Raw genomic sequence first — 27,811 nt, 5'->3', positions numbered from 1 at the left:
CAGTAGAAACATCAGCCTGTCAAAGAGTTTACAAATTGTGTAATGATTAACGGATTCTAGCACCTCACTCGTAAGTAGAAACACTTCCCCTGGTTCATCAATTTCCAAGGTTCCAGTGATGACGTTTGCCATGTAGCGACCCTCCGTATCGCAGGTCTCATCAATAGAAACAAAAATCTTCCCATGCACTTTAGTCCTAATCATTTCCAGGATATTGTTATAGCACTTGGAAAGGTAATTTTTCCTGAGGGTGGATTCATCTGGGATCGAACAACTACAATTCACTTCCAGAAAATTGTTCAGTTTTTCATTTTTCAGAGCGCAAAATAGAATATCTGTAGACACCAGAGCATCACACAGATCTGTGAAAAAATCCAGTGACTTATTTCCACCTACAGATGAACACTGTTGCATTGACATTTGCACAGATTTCTTTTTGTTTGAAATTTGCACTTCTCATATACCGTATTTATGCATGTATAGGCCGCACATTTTTTGCCAAAAATTCAAGAGGAAAACTGGGGTGCGGCTTATATTCGAAATATTCAAAATCACACCTCATTTTAAAAAAATTATATTCATAATTAGTAATACAGGGTGTAATACTCCTGAAATAATATTCCAAGAAAATTATTTTTTCTATAATTTCTGTCTGAAAATTGTGCTGCGGCCTATACACGCACGCGGCCTCTACATGCGTAAATATGGTATGCTTCTTGCAGCCCATATGTTTTTGTACCGTGAAACATTTTTCTGCCGCTAATGTTGTGTTGCACATCTTACAGTATAAAATGTTATCGTCAGTTGAAAATATATCATCTCCAAAGTCAGCTAAAATCTGCTTTAAATGACACGATTTAGATGGCTTTGCTTTAGGCATCCCGATAAAATGAATCACTAGCGCAACACAGAACTGAACTTTTCACACTGAGAACCCTTTGTCAACCGTATCTTCGCCTGTATGGTCAAGGGTGAGAAACTGAAGACAGAAGGAGTTTTATTGAGCAACAGTATGTCAGAAAAAGCGAGGGATTCCAACTAGAAATATTTGTAACTGAGCAAATTTCTTTTCACAGAACTTGGAAAGGGCTGCAGTGAGAGTGACCACTGTCGTACCCTGCTGCCAGCTTAAAATGTTTTATGATATGTAATGTCAGCACTTTCCGCAAAATGAACGGAAAGGATGCGACAGGATTACAACTTATTATTGCATACTGTGGTAGCAGGTATTTGGGGTGCAGCTGCAGGCTGCCTTTGTAGAGGCAGGAGAAAGAAAAAGAACACTTTACTTGCATATTATTCACATTTCTGAAAACATAGGAAGAAAATTCCCTAAAATGGCTAAAATGACAAAAGATACACTTAAAAGTCCAAAAATGTACCAAAAAATTACCCCCAAACCGAAAAATGACCTAAAAACTTAAAAATGACAAAAAATGACCCATGAAAGTTACATTTCTGTAACCAGCAGCTCATCTCCGGGATTTATATATTTACAGGCGTTGAATAGGATACAAGGAAAAAAGATTACATGTCATAATCCGGGCCCTGGTCATCACATTGTGGTTCAGACTCAGTTCCCTGAATGAAGCGCTGCTTTCTTTTATTCTTCTTGGCCTACGAAGGACTTTCAGGGTTAGGTGAATAGTACCAACTACAGTAGATCAGAGTAGGCATGAGACGTGAGCAAGAGGTAAACAGGCTAAATATGATTTAGAGGAAAGCAATGACCAGAGAGATAGATATGGTTAGTGGATAACCTGGGTGGAAGGTTTCCTGATGTTTTGTGGTGTACGTGTGTTAGAAATATAATTTGGATATTGCACTGAATCTGATGGAAATTTATTACAAATGAGTTAATAAATGTTCATTGTATAGCTTCAAATCATCTGCTACTGTGGTGCTGACAGCCAGATTTGATAATGGGATTTGTACCATAAAGGATGGTATATTAGGCCTTCATTCTGCTTCATTAGTATGGATGATCAGGAATTGACTGTATTCAGTAAATCACTATTGAAGTATTGTAAATAACTATGTTTGTTTTAGGTCGAAAGATACAGTATCAGTGGGCTTCATTCGTCTCCTGTAACAGCAATAGAATGGAGTATGAATGGCATGAAACTTTTTAGTGGCGACAAAAATGGGCTTGTAGTTCTCACAGAGATTGATTTTTATATGGTATGTGTAATTAATATTGCAAATGACATGTTGTCTTAATGTAGAATTCAAAGGATAACGTTTTCATAATTTCCTGAGTTGTATTATCCCCTTTATGAGTATTTGAACTGCATTTATATTTAGCTTGACATAACTGAGGAGAGTTTGGTTTTATACAGGGTAATTAGAAGACCTCAGAATACATGAGAAATGTGATTTTCTGTCCATTCTTTGAACAGAATTCATGCATAGTGGTGGGGTATATCTGGCCACATCAGTCTGCATGTTTCTGAAATGAAGCAGTGGCTGTATATAAAATATATGTATTAAGTGTTTAGATTAAGAGTTGTTGAGGTAATTAAATATCATCATGTACTGATCAAACATAAACTCTGTGTAAGCCCAAATTGACCTTTATCAATTTTTTTTTAGAAATAGCTGGTCATACAGAAAAATTGTACTTAACATAAAATAGAGATCTCATTAAGATATACAAATTCTGTATGAAGCATTTTTTGAGATGCTGACTATTTAACAAAATAGGAGGAAAAATAACATGTGGTGTAAATAGTCTACAATGACATATTTGTGTCTGCAATGTAATGGAACTTACTTTGATGTTAGTGTGTTTCTCCTTCTGTAATTGAAGGAAATATATGGTTACATATTTAAATATTGGTTGGTTTTGTAATTTGAGTAAGTTTTATTGAAAAATCTATGAAAATTAGTGTGATTCTGTGTGTATGTATAGTATTGTAACGGACGAAGAATAGTCGCTGTAAGGAGCAGCGAACGCTATTCACAGTTAGCTCCAAGTTAGCCAGCAGTTAGTTAGAGTTCTCGAGTTACGAGTTACGACTCAGCCAGGCAGTCACAGCATTTGCAGTGTAGTATATGTGATACTGCAGATGGCAGTAGTTGTGAAATTGTAAATTGTGGGATTGTAAGAGTGAATGTGAAATAAAATTCGCTATATCCAATATGGCGTGAAATTATTTGTCGCGTATACACCCAACACGTGACAGTATAAATTCAGGGTTTATGCTGTTTGAATGGTAATGAAATTTAGGAACCAAAATATTATTGAAGTAAAAGAGTTTATACTATTTCAGAGAAATGTCATATAATATATATTTTCATGAGATCATATTAATGACATGAAAAACAATTTTTATTTTTAGCCTAACTTCCTTATTTTGGAAAAAAAAAGAAAGAAGAAGTAAAAGTAGGCTTATGAGTTCACCATGCCGTCTGTGTGTCTGTGAATCCTCTGTATCAAATTTTGAGTGCCTGAACCAGTCTTTATGAAACTTGTGTGTATCATGGCTCCTGAGCCATCTGAATGACATACTTCATAAATCTTTCCCATTAGTCTGTGTGTGTGTTTTGCTAGGCAGCAGCTCAGTAAGAATTTTATCGCGGCCACGAATACACACAACAGTGGAAGAATTGTTGGATGTGATATTTTCTGTGTGGTCCGTGTCGTCAGAGGAGAGTCTGTGGGCCTGGCTGTGTAGTTTCCTATTGTTGCTCAGTAAACATGTCCCAATGGCGTCATTTTCAATGCGGTCCATGTCATATAAAAGGAAATTAGGTGATTAGTTCTTCCCAGAACTTCTTGTTCTGCTGTAATATTTGCAGTAGCAATTATAGGAAAGGCAGGAAGCATGTAAAGTCACAAAGGACACATTTGGGAAAGTCCTTCAAGTCAAATAAACTTTCCACTGTTGTTAATTTAAATTTACACTACTTCGTTAAGCATAGCTCAAAGACATGTACTGTACTTGGTACTCTCATTTTTTAAATGTTAAAATGTTGTCACTTGCATTATCTTCTGTAAGTACTTTCTACATTAAACTCCCAATTATCTGGCATGTATGGGGCATTGGGCAGCCAGTTAAATAAGTGTCCTCTTTTAGAAATGTGGCACAAAGTTGAAACACATTTTTGTTTTAGTTATTGAGTGGGAGTCTTCTTAGATGACATAGCAGGTTGATGGATGAAAGATTTTGGTACATGTACTGTAATATTGCAAGTTCATCTTGCTTCTATTGTAATGGCACCAGGGTGAGGGAAGATGGTGGGTCATGCTGCTAGTTGTGGGTGGGAGAACTGCTGTGTGGCAGGTGAAAATATGCACATCACAAATTGTTTTTTGAATAACATTATAAGAATAGTATATTTTCTTTGAAATTTTTGCTGTTTGATTGAGAATTCTAGGTGCTTGGGTACTGAATCATTGAAAGTGTACTGTACTTTTCTGTGAAGAAAGAACAGTATATATTAAGAAGTGAGATTCACTCCCTTTGGTACTTTAACCTGAGGAAGATCGTAATTCTTGTTACAGCATCTCAGTAAGTCAGTGGAGTTACTGAATGAGAAGTATGAAATTGTTCAGCTGAGCTATAGTCAGCAGCTGTTACTTATTTCAACGTTATACCGAAGCATCGTATGTTGTCACAGAGAGGATCGTTGGAAGGTTTCGCAGGTTGGGCAGAAGGAAAGAAAAGTGTGAGTTTCTCTTAAAATATTATCTGTTCCTTATAAGATTATTTTCAGTGAAATGAACTAAAATAATTATCAAAAAATATGCACTTTTGGTTACTTTCTCATGTCTGTGCATGCAATTTGACATTTAATCATAAGATTTGTAATGATCTTCGCCATCTTCTGGATGAGAGGAAGACAGTGCCCCTTACATTTTCATGGTTTAAATAAATTTAACCAAACTCATCGTCCAACACACATGATTAGTCATAATCACAATTTTTATCAGACATTTTAAAATTGTTAATTCTATTCCTTTTGGGGGAGGGTAGTAATGTTCCAAAATTACATCAACTGCCATGACTGTTGATCTGCCACAGAAATTTAAGTTACTTCACAAATGGATAATTCAGAGTTTTCAGCCTGATATTAGTCTCTGTGAATAATCAGAGATAGAAGCACTTCATTGATATCCTGAAATCAAAAAGGTGTAAGTTTTGCTCAATTTAAATAGAAAGTCAGAGAATGTAGAAGTCTATGCATACTCTTTTCAGCCTACTTTTAAAAATTGCTAGAAAATGTAAGGATGAGGATATTGTGCTAGGAAATTGAAACTTCTTGTAGCAGGTCAGTATAAATATTCAGCCTCTTTGTTTACTTATGAAGAAGTTGAAGAAGGCATTGATCACAGTAAAGTGATCAGTATTTCATTGTATATTGATTTTGCTGCTCAAATGCAGTGTCAAAGATACATTCATCTCACATTAAGGACAGCAAAGTTCAAGCTTTGAAAAAGGTTTTTGAGTTTTTTTTGCAGTTTTATTGTTGTGTTACACATGTAATGTTGATCTAGAACATTTTAGAAAGGCCATCGTCATCGGTCATCGTCATCATCATCATCAGATAGTAACATAGATTAATACAGCATCACCAGAAAGTTACCAGGTTTAATTTTCAATGTACTTTTGGTTTTTATATGCCAGTAGGTAATTCAGACAGACATCTTCTAAATTACAGGTATTTCATACCATAACATGAATGTATAGAATATTTTTCCAGTTCAGCTGATTGACGCTGCTTTTACAGAAATTGTTCACATCTCTCTTTTTCATGATAGATTTTATTTTCTTCCCAGCAGTATCAGTAATTAAATCTTTGGGCAAAAACTTTATGTAATAAGATGTGTAACATACTGTGTTCAGATCGGAATTAATCCTTGAAATTGATTGTTGATGTCTATGTTTGTAAAACTCTTTCAGGCCTGCATATGTGTCTTTATTTTTGTAACCATTATATTACAGTATTATAACAGTACCTGTTGAAATGAGATCATTACCTTATTTGGTAATGTCTCATATTTTATAAGCCTTTTTCTGGCAGTATGTTTGTAGACTTTTACTGCATTATCCACTCAGCCAGACAAGAAAAATGTTCTGACATTTTACTCATTCTGGTATTTTCATTATTAATAATGCACGATAAATACTAGAACTTAGGATTCAATGCTTAACACTAGAAAAATATTAAAGTGCTTCTTAACACATTCAGTGCCAGGCCCATCATCCAGTGGGTTGAATATTACTCTGTGCCAATAGTGATCCTGTCTAGTGATGGGCTTTTGTCAATGTGTACATTTTCTCGTACGGATGTCTGAGCGTAGCCAAATTGTAAATGTAGCTTCTCAAAGCTTGAAAGAGTTCAAATATACAGCAGTAGTTCATCGTTCATTAGTACTTCTCTTCCATTTCTTCTTCATATGTAGTAAGTTCACAACAGACAGTAAGAACAAGAACATTAGAGGAATAAATAGGGGAATAAATGAATTTAAGAAGGGTTACTAACCTAGAACTAACTTAGTAAAGGATGACAGTGGTGATCTGGTAGCAAATTCCCAAAACATTTTTAGTAGGTAGAAGAACTATTCTTAGTTATTGAATGTACATAGGTAGCAGTTAAGAAGGTAGAGTTCCTTAGTGATAGGATATCATATGTAATACTAAACGGTCGCTGGTGTGATATCATCGTTATGAATGTTCATGTCCCAACAGAAGATAAAATTGATCACATAAAGGACAGGTTCTGTAAAGAACTAGAACATGTATTTGATAATTTCCTGAAGTACCCTATGAAAATTTTGTTAGGAGATTTCAATGCCAAAGTAGGGAGGGAAGACATTTTCAAACCAACAATTGGGAATGAGAGTTTGCATGAAATTAGTAATGATAATGGAGTTAGAGTAGTAAACTTTGCCACATCAAAAAATCTTACTGTCAAAAGTACAATGTTCCCACATCGTAACATCCATAAATTTACTTGGGCATCTCCTGATGGGAAGATACACAATCAAATCGACAATATTTTGACATAGGAGACGGCATTCGAGTATACTTGATGTCCGATCATTCAGCAGATTCAGCAGATTATGATACTGACCACTACCTAGTGGTGGCAAAGGTTAGGGAAAGACTGGTAGTGAGCAAACAAACAATGCATAGAGTTGATATGGAGAGGTTCAGTCTCAAGAAATGAAATGAGGTAGGGGGTAAAGAGCAGTATCATGTTGAAATCTCAAATAGGTTTGCAGCTTTGGAAAACTTGGACACTGAGGTGGATGTTAATACTTTGCGGACCAGTCACATAATATTATGCTTTTTGCTTTTTAACGTGGCGGACCGGTCGCATAATATTATGATTTTAGGACATGTTATGTTGTATGTTGTAACCTTGCTCTGGCGCCACGCAGATGCATAACTGGTGCGTAATAGACCTCCTGAATGTTTGCTTAGTAGTCAGTAACATGACCTCGCTCTTTTCCTATCCCACTCCAGGAAAATGCCCTTGTTCATCTTCAAGCTGTATGTACCAGGCAGTAAATAGTGCAGTGTGGATCAAGGACAAAAGCGGTTGAAGACCAAGTGATCTCTTGGAGAACAAGAAATATCTGACTTGTTCTCTGATGAGCTATCTGACATGCGTTGTGAGACGTATAGTGATAGTGACTCAGACAGTGGCAGTGACAAGGGACAACAAAGAATTGTGGCCACAGACAGTAAAAGTGACAATAGCTTTGACGAAAATGCAGGTAGTAACATTGCGGGGACAGCCACATGGGGAAAAGTAGACAAAACGCCTACTTTGGGACAGTTTACTGGAAATCCAGGGGTGAAACAAATTTCGACGGACCCAACCCAAGTGTCTGAAGTAGCAGAAATGTTTTTGGAGATAGTTTCTTTGACATGTTATGTCAGGAAACTAACAGATACCATCTCCAAAACTGTGAAGAGTATGACAGAAGTTATAAGGTGTTGAAGTGGGTGGATGTCACTTCAGCAGACATGAAAAAAAAATTTGCAATAATCTTTCTAATGGGGCATACAAGGAGGGATAATCTAAAAAAGTGTTGGTCAACAGATCCATTTTTAGTAATTCCTATTTTCGGCAAACTAATGAGCCGTAAGAGATTTTAACAAATTTGGTGGTGTTTGCATTTCAATAATAATGAACTGCAACCTCAATCAACAAGCAGGCTTTTCAAAATTCAGCCTAATTTAAACTTTTTCGTTCAGAAAATTCAGACAGTTTATAAGCCAAACCAACAACTGTCTTTGGACGAATCTGTGATTCCTTGGAGGGGAAGGCTTCGTATGCGAACATATAATCCTGGGAAACTTACAAAGTATGGCCTACCTGTTTGTGTAGTTATTGAAAGCACTTCAGGCTATATTGTAAATTTAGAAATTTATTCTGGTGAAGACAAAAAATTACAGAAACTATTGTTTCCGTTTTGGAACCCTATCTTGATCAAAATCACCATGTCTATCAAGACAATTATTATAACAGTGTGGTAACTGCAGAATACCTTCTTTTGAGAAAGGTATGTGTTTGTGGAACAGTTACGGTGAACAGAGGCCTTCCTCTAGATCTGAAAGAGGAATCTAAATCCCTGAAACGTGGTGAAACCACATTCAGGAGGAAGGGGATATTCTTCTTCAGTCCTTGAGGGGTACTCATGTTGTGAATATGATTTCCACAATTCACAATTCAAGCATGGTTGATGTTCAAAGGAGACATGGACAAGTAAAGAAGCCTATTTGTATTTCTGAGTATAATATGTTCATGAAGGGAGTTGATAGAGCCGATCAATACTTTGCCTATTATTCTCTTCGTAGGAAAACAATAAAGTGGATAAAGAAAGTTGCCTTGTGGCTTATAAATTGTGCCATTTTCAATTCATTTTTGGTTTACAAAAATCTAAACCCTGATTCAGAATTGAAATACAAAGCATTTCTGATGAATGTGGTAAAGGCCTGGGCTACAGACCAGATGGTGGTGGCAGAACCAGAGTCAGACACAGACTTAGTGCTACTGGACCCATCAACTCCCACCCCATGCAGGCCTCATGTGGACCCCCCTGGGCGACTCTTGGGTGATATGCGGAAACATACCCCCATGAAAATTGTGAAGAGTGAACATTCCAAGGGGAAGCATCCTTCTAGGAAATGCTGTGTTTGCACAGTTCACAAAAAAAAAAAAAGGAGTATGACTGTGTACATTGCAAGTTCTGTGTAATGCCACTTCACAAAGGGGAATGTTTCCAGAAATATCACGCTCTCAAGCACTCCTAGGAGCATTGGTAAGTGTTCTCCAAAAATTTTAGTTCATAAAATTAATTATGAGATTTTATATTAATTTTTAAAATGAACAGTGCACAAGTTAGGGTAGTAGGTTTAAAAATGCCGGTCCCCAGGGTGATTTAAATATTTAAATTGCCGGTCCGCAAAGTATTAATAAAGCTTGGGAGACTGTTAGAGAGAATATAAACATTTTTGCCAAAGAGAGTCTAGGTTATAATGAACTGAAGAAGCATAAGCCATTGTTAGATGAAGGATGCTCAGAATTACTATACCAAAGAGAACAAGCCAAACTGCAATGGTTACAGGATCCAAGCAAAATAAATGGGGATAATCTGAACAATATAAGACGTGAAACCAGCAGGCATTTCAGGAATGAAAAGAGGGAATATCTGAAAGCCAAAATTGATGAGCTTGCTATGAACAGTAAGAACAAGAACATAGAGACCTGTATAGAGGAATAAATGACTTTAATAGGGGTTACCAACCTAGAAGTAACTTAATGAAGGATGAGGATGGTGATCTGCTTGCACATTCCCACAACATTTTGAATAGGTTGAAGAACTACTTCTCTCACTTATTGAATGTACATAGGGTCAGTGATGTTAGGCAGATAGAAATTCACACAGCTGAGCAATTACTACCTGATCATAGCACTTTTGAGGTTGAATGTGCTATTGCAAAATTGAAAAGGTATATATCGCCAGGTAGTGATCAAATTCCGGCAGAACTTTAAGCAGGAGGTGAACTATTACATTCTAAGGTCTTTAAACTAATTACTTATATTTGGTATAAAGAAAAATTGCCAGATCAGTTGCAGGAGTCTATTATTGTACCAGTTCACAAGAAGGGTGACAAAACCGACTGAGGTAATTATCAAGGGATATCAACTTCATACAAAATTTTATCCAGTATTCTTCTCTCAAGGTTAAGTCCATAAGTAGATGAAATTACTGGGGATGATCAGTGTGGATTTTGACGTAACAGATCAAGTACAAATCAGATCTTTTGCATTGGTCAGATATTGAAGAAAAACTGGAAGTACAATGAGACAGTACATCAGCTATTCATAGACTATGATTCAGTTAGGAGGGAAGTATTGTACAATATTCTGATAAAGTTTGGGATACCCATGAAACTAGTTAAGCTGATTAAAATGTGTTTAAACGAAACTTATAGTAAAGTCCGCATAGGTAGGCATTTGTCTGATAAATTTTCTGTCCCGAATGGTCTAAGACGAGATGCTTTATTGCTACTCCTTTTCAGCTTTGCTTTAGAATATGCCATTAGGAAGGTCCAGCAAAATCAGGTGGGACTGAAATTAGACAGGACACATCAGCTGTTAGTCTATGCTGATGATGTGAATCTACTGGATGATAATATAGATACCATAAAGAACAACATAAACTTTAATTGATGCAAGTAAGGAGGTTGGTCCAGAAGTAAGCAGAAACTAAGTTGATGTTGTCTCATCACCAAAATGCAGGGCAAAATCATAACATAATGATAGGAAACAAATGTTTTGAAAATGTGGCACAGTTCAAATGTTTGGGAAGGACAATAACAAATCAAAACCTGATTGAGGAGGAAATTAAGAGGAGATTAAACTCAGGTAATACTTGCTACCATTCAGTCCAGAACCGTTTGTCTTCTCATCTGCTTTCCACAAACATAAAAATTAGAATATACAAAACTCTGATTTTGCCTGTGGTTTTGTATGGGTGTGAAACTTGTTCTCTGACATTAAGGGAGGAATATAGGCTGAGGATGTTTGAGAACAGTGTGTTGAGGAGAATATTTTGACCGAAGAGGGTTGAAGTGACAGGAGGTTGGAGGAAACTGCATAATGAGGAGCTTCATAGTTTGTACTATTTGCTGTGTATAATGACTGGTCTTTAATGCTGAAGAGTAAACCAAGCAAGAAACCAGCAGAAGTTGATCTTGTTGCCTCTTTCTGCTGGTTTCTTGCTTGTCTTACTCTTTAACCCTAAAGGTGGAGGCAGCATGTTCCTTTGAAATTTCAGGCTGTATCCAGGCTACATAGCATAACCATCCAGAAGACCATACTGTTAATGTAAGGCAGTCCTTATCTCAACACAGAATACTTCTGCATATACATTTCACTGATCATGAACATGCACTGCTGCTGGTATCTGATATGTTATTTCCATTCTTCAGGCTGGGCAGATTAGGAGCAACATTTTATCTTGGCTCTGGTCATCCCCAGGAGTTGGTGGTGTATTCAAGTAGACCTGGTCTGCGTGTTTGGCTTGCAGATAAGAATGGTGTTGTTCAGCAGACACTCATTTATAAGGTATAATAGTGATACTTTTGAGGAATATGCACAATAGTCTGGTTAGAAACCTCAACAGAAAATACCATGTGCATATAGCTAAAATGGATTATAGAGAAGTGAAAACAGATGTGAATTGAACTGGATCAGAATAGGGTCCTGTGCTGGGCCTTAGTGAACATCAGGTTCCATAGTAGGATTTTTTTTACCACTTGAATAAATCTGTGATGTGCTCAAGGAGGACCCTTTTTATTTAATGAATTAATTAGTTAAGTAAGAAAAAGGTAAAGCTATCCCTGTAACAGACCGTGAAAGACCATATGATTGTGAGATGTCTAGGCTTCCACATTTTCTAGACAGTTGGCTTGCAGATGGCGGTAAGGTTCTCAACCTTATACACTGGCCGCCCTTTACCCCCCTCCCCCCGGAAGATTCCTGGTACTCATTTCAGTTAGAGGCTGAGTCAACCCTAGGTCCATAGTGCAGCTGGAAGGATTAGTGAAAAATCCGGTGACCTCATCGGGACTCTAATGACGACCTGGCTTGTAACATAGTGCCTCAACCAACTACACTACTGCATGCCCCCAATTAGTTAAGTAGGACTTACCAAAAGGTATAGCGGAGTGGTAGTTTTTTTTTTTTGTATACACAAAACTTTATCATTGGTGGCTATCCAGACTGGGGTTATTGCGGTTTTTCTCACACTCTCCGAGCTAAAATCAGGCTATGGTCTGCTACCTCCCTTTCCCCTTCAAACACTACTGTCATAATGCCTCAATAACTATATAGAAATGGTAAACTCTTTAACAGTGTAGCAGTTACTACTAATTGAGACTGGCCTTGGTGTACATTCAAGAAAGCATTGCATGTACATTGTTGGGATCAGTGGACAAAGTACTTTGTATGGTTAGGATGACCCATTTTCTTCCTTTATAATTGTCCATGCATATTTCATTCATTGCTACAGTTTAGGCACCCATTATTAAATATCCTAAGGAACAGATTACCAAGAGATATCATCATATATCATTTGCAAGATATTTTGATTATGATACATATTGTGTCATCCCTTTTTGTCTCCTAACAGGATGCTGTAATGAAAGAACATACTCACACACCTCTCATCAACCCTGCTTCATCTCATGTTAGACAGTCACGTGGCGATCACCGGTTTGGCCCTCTTCTTGTGTTTCGAGAACATCTGGTGACCTACAGCAGTGATGTAGTGTATGTTCTGAATCCTATAACAATTACTGTGGTTGCTACAGTAGCAGATCTACGAGGAGTATTGGATGTAGCTGTTAACAAAGATGAAATCTTTATCTTGGAAGGAGAACGAAGTCTCATTAGAGTGGCATTTACACCAGAGAATATAGCCTCAGATCAAGGTTGGTAAGTCATATATATATCACTGCATTAGTGAGAGTGTCATGTCTCTTAATTTAATTCCATGACCAGACTGTACACACTTTCTGAGCAAATTGACTTACATATGTATACATGTATTACATTCCATGGTTCCAGAGGTCAGAAATGACCATAGAATGTGCAACAAGCTATAAAAATATGAAAAAGATATGTACAGTACAACTAAAGGTTTCAGATAAAACATAACAAATATAAAATATAAATGCACATAGTTTTCACATAAGTTGTAACTCATAAAATAGTCCACATACCTGAATGATGCAAGGACTGCAGTGTAGAAGAATGTCCAGGGAACTTTTAGTGCTGTTTGCATACACACACTCGCCAGTTTTCTATCATTATTACTGACAATAACCTAATTTGTCTTCGAACCACACGGTTTATAAGCAGACTCACTACTAAGTGCATTCCAACTAATACTGTTATCACCAACTCCTGTCTTATGATCTTCATCGTCCAGATCTGAATCACTGTCTGCAAGTCATTATTTCTTTACATTGACAATCTGCCATCTTGCCATGCCATCATTTTAGTTTTAACATTTCTTTTCAGTGTAGAGGGAAAAATTGGAAGTAGTGAGAGTCCATGGTATCTAAAGCACTCGGTGGATGAAACGAAGGATATTCATTGGTGACAATTGTTAAAAAGAATTACTAAAAGCTAATGTGCATTAGGATGCATTTTTGTATCACTGGTCCACAATCTTTTAAGAATTTTCAAAATAATGTGCAAGTATTTGTTTTCACCATCTAGGTAAGGGAAGGAACTGCAGTGGGAATGTACTTGTGGACATATTTTTACTTACCCATACCACTGGAAAGACTGGTGATCACAGAAGTTACAACCGTGTTTCTTCTAGCTTGTGTTTCAGTTTGTAAATATTGTAACTGGTATATAGATATAAAATTGAAAACCATTTGGGGTGGAAATAGAATATAAATTTTAATTGATATCAGAGATATTTTATGAATTTAATTGTTCAGGACCAGAAAGGGTGACTAGAGTGAAGGCACTGTTTAGAATTTTCCACCCATACATAACCTGTTCTAGTGGAAAAGATGTCAGGTACATGATACTCCATTTACATAATTTCAGCTCTGGAATATGGCATTGAACATGCAAAGATGTATAAACAATGAATTTCCATAGTAGTATTAAGGAGAATAAAATTACTCTACAAGATCATTTTCTCTAGTACCTGTCACACTGTATTAAACATTTCAGCTCTTGGGCTAGTAGTGAATAGGCTTGAACTAGAAAAAAAAATAATCAGTTTGGTAATTATACATGGTGACATAGCATCCCAAATTTACCTTTCTAATGCATTATCTACCAGTTTGCATAGGTAGTTCAAGTTGTAAGGCTTAATGTGGCTCAAGATAGGAACCAGTGGCAGGATCTTGTGAGCATGGCGGTGAGCCTTTGAGTTCTGTGAAGTGCTGGGAAGTAATTGGGCAGCTGAGAATCATTGATACTGACATTATAATCTTGTAAGCTTTGTGTATGAAATGGGAAAGCGTGTATTAAGGGTTGCCATGAAGAAGTTACAGCATTTTGCATATCCCTGTTTTGACTTAATGCGTTACTAGGTACATGTTATTTGTGCAGAACTTCCTTCTTTGTGTATATATTTATTTTTAGTGTTCTTAGGATAATCAAATTGTGAAGGTTTCTGTGGTCTGAACATGTAGATCATGCATGGAAAACATGATAAGTATACAGAATTTTGATGGGGAATATCAAAGAAAGTAGTTCCTTGAGGAAACTAAGATGTAATTGGGAAGGTAATATTTAAACATATCTTAAGGAAATGGATTTGAGAACTTTTTTTAGCTCAGGGTTAAGTGTAATGGTGAGCTATTGTCTTTGCACTTTGCACTTGTCAAGAAAGTGAATGGTTGTACTATAAGGCTGAATTTCTGTTCTTGATCCATGACTGTCCTCTGCTGCTTCATTAATCTTCTTTCATAGCCTGATTATTTTCTGAACCTATCATTGTTTTTTATGTTCTGAATCCAGAGTCCATAAGGTCATATTGAATTCAGTTATGGCATTAGATAATGGAGTGCATGGCCATAATCTTGAGAGAACTTAAAGAAAGATCCATCATTGAAGTTTTTGTCATGCTGATGCAATTTGATATTGTTTTCATTGACACGTATTCTGGACTAACTATGTAATGAGTCAGTTGTGTTACTGACATGTCAGCAGGCTTCAGAGAGAAATTATGTGTTGAAGAAAGAAGAAGCGTTACATATAACTCTTTACAGATTTTGTGGGTGAGTATGTTTGCTTCTTATGGCTTCCAATCAAATAACAATACAACCCCATTACTTTGACAGTTTATATTGTCGCATGTATGAGTGACTGTTGATGGGGTTTTGGATAATTGGATTTATTGACCACTTATGGATTGTAACTACAAGTAATTATGACAGTCTCACTGAGTCACACACTCCAGAGTCACTGAAACTACAGCATACATAAAGTCTTCTCTGTCTTCACTAGACACTTAGTGGTTACGGATTTTAACACTGTTCACTTAATTCCTTGCTGTCTGGCATAGATCCCACAACTCCAACAATTGAACTCAGTCTTCACTTTGTCCCATTTATAACTCCTCAGCAAAGACCACTACAAGAAACACCTTTTTCAACAGTACCTCCACTGCTGCATGTTGATTCACGTTTGTTTATGATTTTTACCTAGTAACAAGTCTACCTGCTACAATATTTTATTTGTATGATGGTTTTAAGAAATAGTGCTTCAGCAAGAGGTGAGAAATTGCACCATGTTATAGCAGGCATTTTGTAGTAAGTGAGTTTCTTGTCACCACAAAATGGCACCTTTGGGATGTGGATGGAGAGGATAGCTTATTTTTTGTGACTATAATGGAAAATCAGTTGTAGACAATCAGCAGAGTGTGGTCGTTCAGTTTTCTGATGTTGGGTAGAGGGTTAACAACACTTGATCTATAAGAACTTGTTTAGGATGGTTATTTAGTATACAGGGAATTTAATTGAGGTGGAAATGTGATGCTAGTGAAAGCATGATGGCAGTTTGTTGTGTGACCATAGAGGGAACATAGGAGGGGTCTTCTCTGCATGCATCACAGACTGTCTATACTTAAACAAAACTTCATTGCTGATTACTATAATGAAGTGACAGAGACTTCAAATATTTTATAAGAAGTGTTTTAAGTGACCCCCCTTCTGCTTTCAAGAATATGTTGTAGACATAAGCAAGTGATGTAACATTCACCAAAGTGTATTCTTGGAAACTAAAACAATTACAGACTTCATTTTATTCTGGAGAGCTTTTCTAATGCCTTTCACTTCAAGTTGCTCCAGAGATAACAATCACAGCAACCGAGGTCAGAGGAATTATAAGGGCAGAGTACTTTGCTGATTTTTCTTTTTCAAACATCTCACTGCTTGCCAGCAGTATATGCTGTAGCACTCTCTTGCTGGTAGTACCCGTATTATCTTTTATTCAGCTGTCAGTTGATTGAAGAAGGAATATAATGCATTACTTATATCCAGTTTACATTTTCACGGTGTGCTGCAAGAATATTTGGCTAATGATTTGATGCACACTTAAAACAAAGCACACCCGTGACTTTATGCTGTGTAATGGAACTCATTGAATGGCATGAGAATTTTCATCATTCCACTTCTGTATTTCAGCATCCTGTTGCACATCCTCTGGCCGAACCATGTGTTGGTGTTGAATGGTGAATGTTGTAATGATTGTTGCATTATTGACAGACTTAATACATAGATGTTTGATTCATCATTCCACATTCATATATATTTTTTTTAATTGAAATGATCACCAAGGTATACCATGCCTCTTCTGTTATGAACAACAGCTGTAGATTCATAACTCTGTTATTCACATTTTCCAGCAGCTGGTTATGAAAGTGAATTTTTGCTCCATAATCTAGTTGCTTAAGTTCATGCACAGCTGCTGTTTTAGGTGGGTGAAATTTAGTGTTATGGTTGTCTGCGCAGATACCAGTTAAACGTCAGTTCCTTGTGCCAAGCATATTAACAGTTTGCCAAGACTGATCACCAGCTGTGCATGTATGTTTGGAAGTTTTTTCTTTTGTTAGCATATGCTTCTTGGTTTGTCTGTTTTAGTTATAAACTGAATCCATAGTCTCCTATTTTCTGACAAGCTTTGGTGCACATGGCTTAGTTGGTACTTGTTCTTGTTGGTATTTGTAACCGTAACTTTAAATACACTTCTTGTAAGTTTTCGTTTTATGAAGGATTCACTATGAAAACTTCATGTTAAATCATATACCTCATTGTGGGAGTTACGAATTCATATCTTAAGATGAACACATTAGAGCCAGCATAACTTTTGCATGCTGCCATCGTGAGTTAGTCATCGACAGAACATACTGTATGCCCTGTTCACAATGTTGTTCACACGTAGTAAAGACAAGCAGCGGCACGCACACAGGAAGACCACACAGAATAACACCTGTACAGTGTGGAACAAGAACTAGCCGCTCCAGCACTTTAGACATAGGACGAGTAACCCTAACAATTTTAAATTCTAAATTTAAAATTTAGAGAAAATTTTAAAGGATTTGAAAATCATAACTAAAGAGTTTATAGTGCTACTACAGGAAAATTTGACGTGTGCAATATAATCTACATACCAGACACATATCAACGAGGTAGATGTTGATAATATGAAGAAAATAACAATGTGTTTTTAAATGTTAAATTTTAGACTGGGTTTCAGTGTGGCAGCAACGTTAAGAGTATACACCTGATGATGGCCGATAGAGGCCGAAACATGTAGTGTAGAAGAGAACAAGATCAAAGACATATAATATATGTTGTTTGCACTTGGGACGGAGTGTGTATCATTTATCGTGTAGAGTGCAACAGGATGCTGAGATATAATAATGTTGCTGTATTTCATTTTTTTAACTTTGTTACTTTGCAGAATACAAAAATATGAAGTGAAGAAGATCTTCATGCCATAAAACATCTAATTGCCTCAATTTTCAAGGATGAACTACAGAAAATGGTGCAGACTCATTTACTTGCCGCAAGGCATGCTTTAAGTTAGAATGGGCTTGACCTCTAGCATGTCTTATGACATCTATAATGATTCTGTTGCCACTTTATAGTAATCAGCAATGAAATAGAGTGAGTCAGTGATGCATGCAGGAAAGATCCCACTGCTGTTTCCTCAGTGGTCACACAGTAAAGTACTGCTGCACTGTCACTAGCAACACATTTTCATCCTAATTGAATGCTCTGTGTGGGATGATGTAGGAATTGATTCTGCACCTGTTCACATATTTTTTGTTCATATTGTCACGTGTTGGGTATGTCACACGACAGATAACTTCACGTGGGTCTCAGATTTAGTGAATCTTTATTGGACACTCACTCTTACACACCTTACAATTATTACCACTTGCAGTATCACAACTACTGCCAATAGTGCAGATTGAATAAAGAAATCAGACAATTAATTGGTGTTGAGGTGACTTCCCTACGTGACTGGCCACGACTTGGGTGATTAGTGGGGCTTAATGCGACATCTCGGCGAATACTACCTTCGACGGCGACTCCCTTACATCTGATTTCTGGCCCAGTACTCAACTTCCGTTCGAGGCTGGGGCTGGATCCCAACTGTCTCGTTCGTTGGGGTCTAACTGGCTCTGCTTATATAGGCGTTATGCAGACCGGATACCAGACACCATTCGTCATGGTTCCGTTACTGCTGTTCCAACAGTGTTGTTATGCGATGAGCGTAACAAGCTGTCTGTTTTTCACCTCTGGGGAGACTTGTTCGTTGTTTTGGCATTGTCTATGCAGCGGCTCACTGTCATTGCGTTATCATGGAAGTACCTACTCCAAACATGTTACAATATTTTGAATATTGGCGGCAGTCACTGGAATCAAACCTTAAACACTTTGAATATTATTGTATTGTATTTATTACACGTTCCAGCACATCTATACAAGGACGAAGCCATTGGATACTGAACCTGTCACACCACAAGCTTGCTAAATCAGCAAGTAGTCAACAGAACAATGCATATAAATCCACAACAATAAATTGAGCATATGAAACCCTACACATCACTGCAACTACATAACCTGCCATGTGTATATAAGATATAATACAAAATTAGAACATACATGACAATAGATCAAATAATGGGACTTAGCTAAACAAGAAACTATCCCTAATTAAAATATTCATCTGAAGTGTAATAGGATTTAGAATGTGAAAAGGCACTTAAAAGCTGCTCTAAATTGCTTAATATTATGGATTAACTCTTTTATATTTAAAAGAAGATGATTAAAAAGTTTAATACAAAAATACCAAATAAAATTATGAGGGTTGGAACTTTAATAATGGCAACTATTTATTTACAACTGATACAAAATAGATGCATGTTTCAAAGTTTTACTGTCCTTCATTGTAGTCGCCAGCATTCTGTACAACCCGTTGCCAGCGATGTGGAAGTCATAGGATACCTTTAGCAGCACCTGTTATGTTGATAGTTCGAATGGAGCGGTCTACTGCTTGAAGAATCTCTGGAACAGTTCTGAAGCGAATGCCACGATGTGGTTCCTTCATCTTAGGAATCAAGTCAAAGTTACAAGGGCTTAAGTCCGGGGAATATGGTGGATGGTACAGTACTTCCCAGCCCCATCAATTGAACAAATCAGCCACAGCTTGACATTTCTGCATTTCCGTCAAATCATGCGGAACCCATCGTGATGCAGTTTTTGTCATGCCCAAGCGTTCCTTCAGAATATGAAGCACAGTCTTATGTGCTAATCCTGTCTTTAGGGCCAGCTCACGAATCGTATGGCGTTGATCACTCTCCAGTAACACGGAAAGAGCATACACTTCTTCTTCACTGACACTAGGACAACCTAGCTGACGCACGTCTGCCACATTTTGGTGTCCCTCGTTGAAGGCTTTTACCCACCTTGCCACTATTCTGTAAGGCAATGCAGATTCCTCGCAAGCCTCTTGAAGACCTTGATGATGCTGTCATGCTGTATGGCCTCTGGCACATTCAATCTTTATCCAACTCTGTTGTTCCTGTTTCAAAAACGTCATGACAACACCACATTAGACCGCCAGCTAACACGAGGCTCTGTTCTTCTCATCACTGCGCATGCGCATGATGTGGGAAGGGAGAGTCCATTTGCTCTGAGGTAAGGGAGGTATGTAACTAACATGTGGTATAAGTGACATTATTTGGTTCCATTGCATGGCGTCTATACAGCAGTTTTGCCACTGATAAAGTTCCAACACTTGTAGATTTATATGCTCCTGGTTTGGTAATTAGCATACAGATTTTCTGTTGAAATTGATCCTTATTTGCAGCTGATGTACTGACAGTAATAAAGTATATCCATATGACAACAATTGCAAATGGTAAATTTATATGGGAACTGAACAAAAGTATTTTAGAAACGAAATTTTGTAGCTTTTTTTTGATGTACAAAGATTTGGAATTAAATGTCAGTGTCGTTAAAAATATTGTTAGGAAAATAAGCCATAGAACAGAAGACACAGAAGAGATAGAGTTTTGTTTTCTGGGATATTATTTTGTGTAGTGCATTATATCGCAGAAGAGAGAACTCTTCATAACCACTGATGTGAGAAATTTGAATCCTGTAAGGAAAAGTTAAAAGTGTAATAACTGTGAAATTATAATAGCCGATTTTAAGTCTCTTCATGTGCATTAGTGACAAGCATACGGAGAAATTGTGGAAGAAATGAAGTTAGAGAAAGGAACATGCTAAAGAAAGAACAACTGCGTTTATTTAAAAGTTTCTATAGTCCAGTATTCACATACAATTATGGAGCAGAATTGTGGATATGGACAAAGGCAGATGTTAATATACTAGTGGAGCTCTAATGAGATTTTTGGGAGTTGTAGAATGAAACATCAGAAGAGGAATAGTAAGAGAAAAAAAATGTAATTTAAATGTAAGTATTTTGTAAGATAAATTAATAAACAACAATATATGATTGTATCAGCATGTTTTTGGAATGAACAAATATGGAATGCTCATGAAGGTTTTCAGCATGAAAATGAAAGGAAAATGCCCAGGAGGAATGCTGCAGTCAAGATGGGAACATCGGGTTAGGGAAGATTTCTTGCAAAAAGAAGGAAAAGTGTGCCAGAAAATTGAGCTCTGGGAAGACAGAGCTAGTTGGAGAGACTTGGTTCCTAGATAGCCGGCATGAGAATGGAAACATCGAAGGGCGAAAGACCAGCTGCAGAAGTATTGCAACTGAAATTATGTAAGCAGAAGAATTCTGTCAAGATTGTGAAGAGACCTGTCTGAAGGATGTACTAAGGAGAAACTGAAAGACATTTTGCTACAGGAGGTTGAAGAAGATATGTTTTGAAGAGTTTCACAATTTATATTCTTCACCCATTGTTAATATGCTGATCATATCAAGGAGAATGAGATGGGGAAGAGCATGTGTAGCATGCATGAAGCATATGAGAAATACATACTAAATTTTAATTGGAAAATGTCAAGTTATGAAATGACTTTGGAGATGATAACTTGTGTAAGAGAATGGTTTTAAAATGGATCATAGTGTAAAGGGCTGTGAGGGCGTGGATTGCATTACACTGACTTTGGACAGGATACAGTGGCAGGCTTTTTGAACATTGTAGTGAGTTTTTGTGCTGTATGAAAGTGGAGAACTTGTTAATTGACAGAGTGACTTCTTTCATTTTCAGAAATACTCAATGAATTGTAATGAAATTTAATATTTTGATCCTATAAAAAAATTGTAATCCAGATTTTATTTCTGTTTGTCTGTCAAACCAATATAACAATTACTTAATATGAAGATCAAATCAGTATATAATTGTTCTTGAAAACAGCTCATCATAACAAAAATTGGTACACACAATGTAAAATAGTAGCTCCTAAGACTGATAATTTGTATTTGAAACATTTTTAGTATTTTGGATATTTAATTAAGCACAAAGAGTCATAATTTCTGATACTGTGTATTTGTAGTGTAACATATGTAGCTTTGCTAAATAAGTCCGTATCTAGGAATGAAATGGGAAGGATGTGTACTCCACTGGAGAACACCTTTCCTCTAATAGAATATTGTGCAGAGGCTGTTTTCTTGATCATGGTTTTCATGTGTTCTTTTTGATTGGTATAGTTTAATTTTGTAGACTTCAACTGGATATCTCCCATGTTCACCTTGTGCTTGTCTATTGGGTGTAACATCTTTTGTTGCATAATAGTTAACGTTTCTGTTTATTTTCTTTTATGTTGTTGCAATGTAACTGATAGCACTTTTATAAGGGAAGAATGTGGAGACTACCATTACAGTGCATCCCTGTATTACAGATGTTTGAGTTATGGAATTTTTACTCTTGTGGGAATTATGAAACGTAATCATAAAATTCACAGCATAAGCCATAAATTCAGCCTTATAGAAATTCAAGGCATTAAAATTGTTATAATCATATTCAGAACAACAACAAATTCAACCAAAATTAATATTCGTTATGGAATTATTGTCAAATTCAGGTCACATATCTAGATGCATTGGTCATGTAACAGGATATGTAGCTGGCCATGAGCTAGCTAGCCTAAGCACATGCGTCAGTGTCATAGGGGGATGACTTCCCATCTGGTTTTAGATTCTGTGCAATGTAATTATGGTTATTTAAGATGTCTAGAAAGTTTTACATTTTTTAAGTTTGTTTTTATGCATTTGCTGTTATTTCTGATGGGTAAAAAAGCATGTTTTTATTACAACTATGAACCAAAAAATGTCTTGGATCACATTGCCACGTATAATATGGAGAGCCAGCGGAAAGATAGGGTTCATAATGAAGAATTTTGTAATACAGACCCATTTTGAATGCATACTTTTTGTAATGCTGGGGCATGCTATATTTTGATTTGTATGCCATGGTCACCAGTTTTGTCAGTAGTCTATTGTTCTGACGACTCTTATAATTGATAGTTTTCATATGTTAACAAGAGTAAATGCTGATTATTTTCCCTAACACCTTCAGTGGACTGGACCCGGGGTAGTTCAGTCAGTATAGCAATGAGCTACAGGCTGGATGGCTTGTGTTTGATTCCTGTTAGGGGTAAAAGATTTTAGTTCACTCCATAGCATCCAGACCAGCTCTAGGGCCCACTCAGCCAGTGAGTACTAGGGGCTCTTTCCCCAGGGATAAAGCAGCTGGGGTGTGAAGCTGACCACTTACCTGGGTAAAATATGGTTAAGCTATACTGCCCCTCCCTGATATGTTTTCATGGCATGGTGCTTAATCACAGTTAAGAGCAGGAACAACTTAACTTTAACTTTACCTTTACCTGCCTTCAGTGGACTTCCTTTGGTAATTATAATCAATTTGTTTTTGGCAAAATATTTTAAATATTGTCAAGCTTAGTTTGACATCTGATCTTTAAATTATAAAATGAAAAATTTGTTGATTAAAAATCTAGTTCAGTAATTCTCTAGCATCAGAATCTTTAGATTGCCGTTAGATTTAAGCATTCCTAAATACTATCACAAGTATGTTCATACATTAAAATTTGATGTACTCAGTCTACTGAAAGTCCAGGTGTTGTCAATAACACTTTTGCTTTGTATTCAGGACATCCTGGATTTAAATTTGGGCCCAGAATCTGGCACTCTGCTTAGATATTTGGTTTTCTCACCTCAGAAATGTACTGGGACAGAACGTTAAAACTACACTTATTTCCTTCCAAATTATTCCCAATTTGTCATTCACAGTTCTCTCATTTGACACGTCATAATCTCTGTTGTCAATGAATAATTTTTAATAAGCCAATAAACAAACGAACAACATGATTGAATAATGTAATGTTTAATTTACATATTATGGTTAGAATACAATAAAGAATGTTTGGTTTAAGAGTATAAAGCCCAGAAGCTGAAGTTCTGCAGTTGAGTTAATCAGCCTTGGTATAAAATTACTTTCACTTGTGAAGGGAATTTTTCTGTGTGGTTCTGGTATATTGAAAGAGTGCCATGTACTTTTTGAAATTATTACTTTTTTTAATGGTACTCTTAACTGATCACATAATGTGGCTTTAAGTGAAAAGGAAAGATTACTGTAAATGGCAGTTAGGCAGAACCTTGGAGGAATGCATCTGTGACCTATTTCTAGACTCAGTTCACATTTCACCTGGAGATTCTTTGGAAAGTTACAAGTAACCATAGCAAAGATAACCAGAAGCTCCACTTATACTTTAACAGATATCTATTAAATGGAAGTATAATATATTATAAATCTTAACACCTGCACAAACCCCAAATCCTTGAGTTGCATATGACTCCAAGAAATTGTCATAGGTCACACACAAAGCTAGGAAATACTGTTATATTACACTGTCCTTTCATAAGAGCTGAACCAGTAATCATTTGGGTTTCGAGACAGATAAAGGTAAAGTTGTCCCTATGCATAATTAATGAAGTATTGTGTCATGAAGCCATATGGGGCAATGGAGGTATAGCTCCACCATTCTTGACTTTGGCACTAGATGGAGGTGAGTAGTCAGCTTCATGCCCAGGCCGGTTTACCCCCAGGGAAGAATCCCTTGTACCCATTGGGGTAGGAGGCTAGTTGGGCCCAGATCTTTTCTGGATGATGTGGAGAAGAGAAAAATCTTGCCCCTGCTAGGATTTGAACTCTTGATCATTCAGCCCATAGACCGTTGCTATACCGACTCCTGGGTTTCAGTACAGTTGCATGATATAAATACTGTATTTGTCTAAATATAATGTAACTTTCTTTCCTCAAATAAAATTCAAGATTGGCTATACATTATATTTTCATATGTTCAGTTGTGATAAGTGTGTATTTTACTAGAGACTACCACTGAAGTCATTATTATATGTTGAAATTATTTTTAATTTTGGGGAAGTATTAAGATGAATGGAAGTATGTATTATATTTAGACAAATAGAGTAGCTGCAGATTATTTTGGGGCAGTACAGCAGTTGCCCATCACTACAACAGTTGCTGCAGGAATGAAGTTAATGTGACTTAAGAAAAATAAGTTCCTTAACACTATTTTTGGTTTTATTTGTGAAATGTGACATATTTTCCAGAGAGCCACTTGGCTGTTGGTATGAAACTGGATGCTGCAAGTAGCTCGACAGAAGTGCTCATTCACATTGTTGGCAGCTCTGAAGTTCAGTCTATGCTAGCAGACAAAATGGTTTCTAAGAAGACAGTGTGGGATCATGTTGCGGCCGAGATGAAAAGGACTGGCTTTGATATGGGTGAAAATGGAGGTGGCAGATGCCGACAAAAGTGGTCTAAGATTGTTAGAAATTATCATCATTTTACCAGGACAAGAACTTTTAATATGAAGGCACATTATCCTTTGTATTATGACAGTTTGGAAGAAATATTGAACCGGAAAAAGCAAGTCATCAACAATATTAGTGGTGAAGAAGGTAAATCAGTTGTGAATTCTTTTGTTTCAACAGAACGTAAAAGAAAGCAAGATGATGAGTGTTCCGTTGATGTGGACAGTCAGTCACCATCTTCACCGAAACAGATTTGCCAGACACTTGATTCTTCATGTGTATCATTACTAGATATACCCATTTCATCTAATAGTTCTGAAGACGATGGTAGCAAAGTTTTTAAAATACCCCCAGGAAACTGTACATTGAATTCTACCATTCCAGACAATAACCAGGCCTTCAAGTCAGTGTCAAAACAGTCAAACAGTGAAGAATTCATCCTAGTTTATCCTGAAGGATCTGAATATTTCACTGATTCAAAATTCAGACATGAATCTGAGGTGCCTGTTGGTCATTTTGATAGTGAGGAATTTATCCCTGTTTACCCTGATGTTTTAGAAGATTTCACAAATAATTCAGTTCCAGAACATTTCATTGATCATTCATATGCAGAAGAAAGTGTAACTGAATATCATAAACAGCCTTCACATTCAGTTTCCAAAGTATGTAGAAATGCAGGGAACATAAATCCCTCATTGCCAGACCTTCTTGAAGGTACAAATAAGTCATCTCTTTCAAAGAAAACTAATGTAAGTACTCAAGGTCCTGCAACAGTTATTGTTTCTCCAGTACCTAACCAACCGGCACGTCCGATTCCAACTGCAGGAGAAGCCATGATGTCACTCATAATGAGATTGTCTGAAGATGACAGAAGAAGAGAAAATGCAACAGCAAGGAGAACAGAAAAAAGGATGCATAACCTTGAAATACTTCTTGAGAGACAAACTGTCAGACAACAAGAGTTGTTGAACAAGGTTTTGTTTACTGTCAAAGAACTTGACTAAAACTATTAACATTGTCATAATTATTGATCACCAAAGCAAATAAAATTTTCCTTAAATTGTGGTTCATTTCATATTGTTTGCCCAGCACCAATCCTTTGACCTTCATGAATTTAAATATGTGAAATATTGATTACAGTAACAACTTGCTAATAGAATTGCAGATACATGTTATGAACATTGTTTTTTATTAGGAATTATGTATTTTATCCAACAACATTTTATAAATCTGTAAATATGCCATGTGATGGCTTCATGTCAAATATTTTTTATAGTATTTATGTGATCCTTGAAGCAACATGAAGTTATCTGTTGATAAATGTAAATGTCTTGATGTACAAAAGTAGAAGTGGTCATGAGTGTACAAGAATGAGTCATGTTAAATCAGATACATCTGCTACTCGAAGTTGTATATTTGTATTTCATGAAAGTGCTAGAGTCCAGGTTGAATGAATGGATTATATACGTACATAATTTGGGTTGCACATTTGAATATATTTTATAATGAAATATAATGAAGTTACAGTATCAATCAAAGATGAAACATTCTTCAGACATTTGAGATACTTGTGAAATTTTTGGCAGGTTGCCTGAGTTAGTGTACTTCCTTGAAAAGCTTTTTTTTTTTTTTTTCAGTTTAGCTTTAGATGTATTTTAACCTTATGAATTTGTGCTAACTTGGAGACAATTAGAAGTCCCACCAGTTGATTGCTATACAAAGAGAGGTAGTCATGGTTGGATTGCTGCCTTTAAAGTCTCAAGTCAGGGTCCATGTGGCAATATTTCCTCCTGCACTAATGGTACAGGCGTTGGAGTCTGTTAGTGAAGAAATGAAGGAAAAAGTACTAAAATTGTTACTTCTAGAAGGGCAGAACAAATCAGAGGGAAGGTATACATTAATGATAGGATACAGGAAAGAATATTTTAATTATTTGGGATATTAGATTATATTGAGGGGAGGGGCATTGAAAGACTGCCTTTCATCTGTTGCATATCCCATTCAAAAATTAAGCTCTCTAGCTGTCCTAGACTCAGTGATGTGATATGAAGATGGCCTCTGGGCTTCATGAAGTGAATTCCCAGGTGACAAAATCTTCATTTGGTTAGAACGTCACATATGAGGGGGGGCCCAAAAATAACCGGAATTTATTTTTGTTATTTTTTATTTTTGCATTTTTATTGAACTGTATATTAGTCCCCTTAAGTATTGTCCATGTGCATTAATGCACTTGTCCCAACGCTTTTGCCACTGCTCAAAACAGTGCTGGAATTCTTGAGGCTGGATACTGTTCAAAGCCTTTAGCGTGTTTTCTTTGACTTCATCCACATCACGGAATCGCTTTCCTTTCAGACCTCTCCTCATCCGTGGAAACAAAAAAGTCCGACGGAGCCAGGTCGGGTGAGTAAGGTGATGAGGCTCAATCACCATCTTGTTGCTAGTCAAAAAACTGTCGCGCCGTCAAAGC

General features: G+C 36.7%; 2 protein-coding genes across 6 annotated transcripts in view; both read left to right on the top strand.

Annotated features, from left to right (window-relative positions):
• The window catches only part of LOC111866239 (tectonin beta-propeller repeat-containing protein 2), a 76,849-nt gene that overhangs the window by 10,061 nt on the left and 38,977 nt on the right, over positions 1-27,811 (top strand). For all 5 annotated transcript variants that reach the window (XM_023855008.2, XM_023855005.2, XM_023855006.2 and 2 more), the window contains 4 exons: positions 2,050-2,181; positions 4,508-4,671; positions 11,457-11,592; positions 12,659-12,959. In XM_023855008.2, the coding sequence (XP_023710776.1) occupies positions 2,050-2,181; positions 4,508-4,671; positions 11,457-11,592; positions 12,659-12,959 (733 nt within the window). The remainder of the gene's footprint in view (positions 1-2,049; positions 2,182-4,507; positions 4,672-11,456; positions 11,593-12,658; positions 12,960-27,811) is intronic.
• Positions 15,029-26,409, top strand: LOC111866240. The gene is made up of 2 exons (XM_023855009.2): positions 15,029-15,278; positions 25,141-26,409. Exon 2 carries the CDS (start codon positions 25,161-25,163, stop codon positions 26,346-26,348), a length of 1,188 nt encoding a protein of 395 aa, XP_023710777.1. The 5' UTR covers positions 15,029-15,278; positions 25,141-25,160; the 3' UTR covers positions 26,349-26,409.

This window comes from Cryptotermes secundus, unplaced genomic scaffold (assembly GCF_002891405.2).
Source record: "Cryptotermes secundus unplaced genomic scaffold, Csec_1.0 scaffold872, whole genome shotgun sequence".
NCBI classification, from domain to species: domain Eukaryota; kingdom Metazoa; phylum Arthropoda; class Insecta; order Blattodea; family Kalotermitidae; genus Cryptotermes; species Cryptotermes secundus.
The sequence above is the reverse complement of the archived record's forward strand: the minus strand, read 5'-3'. Positions and strand labels throughout refer to the sequence as shown.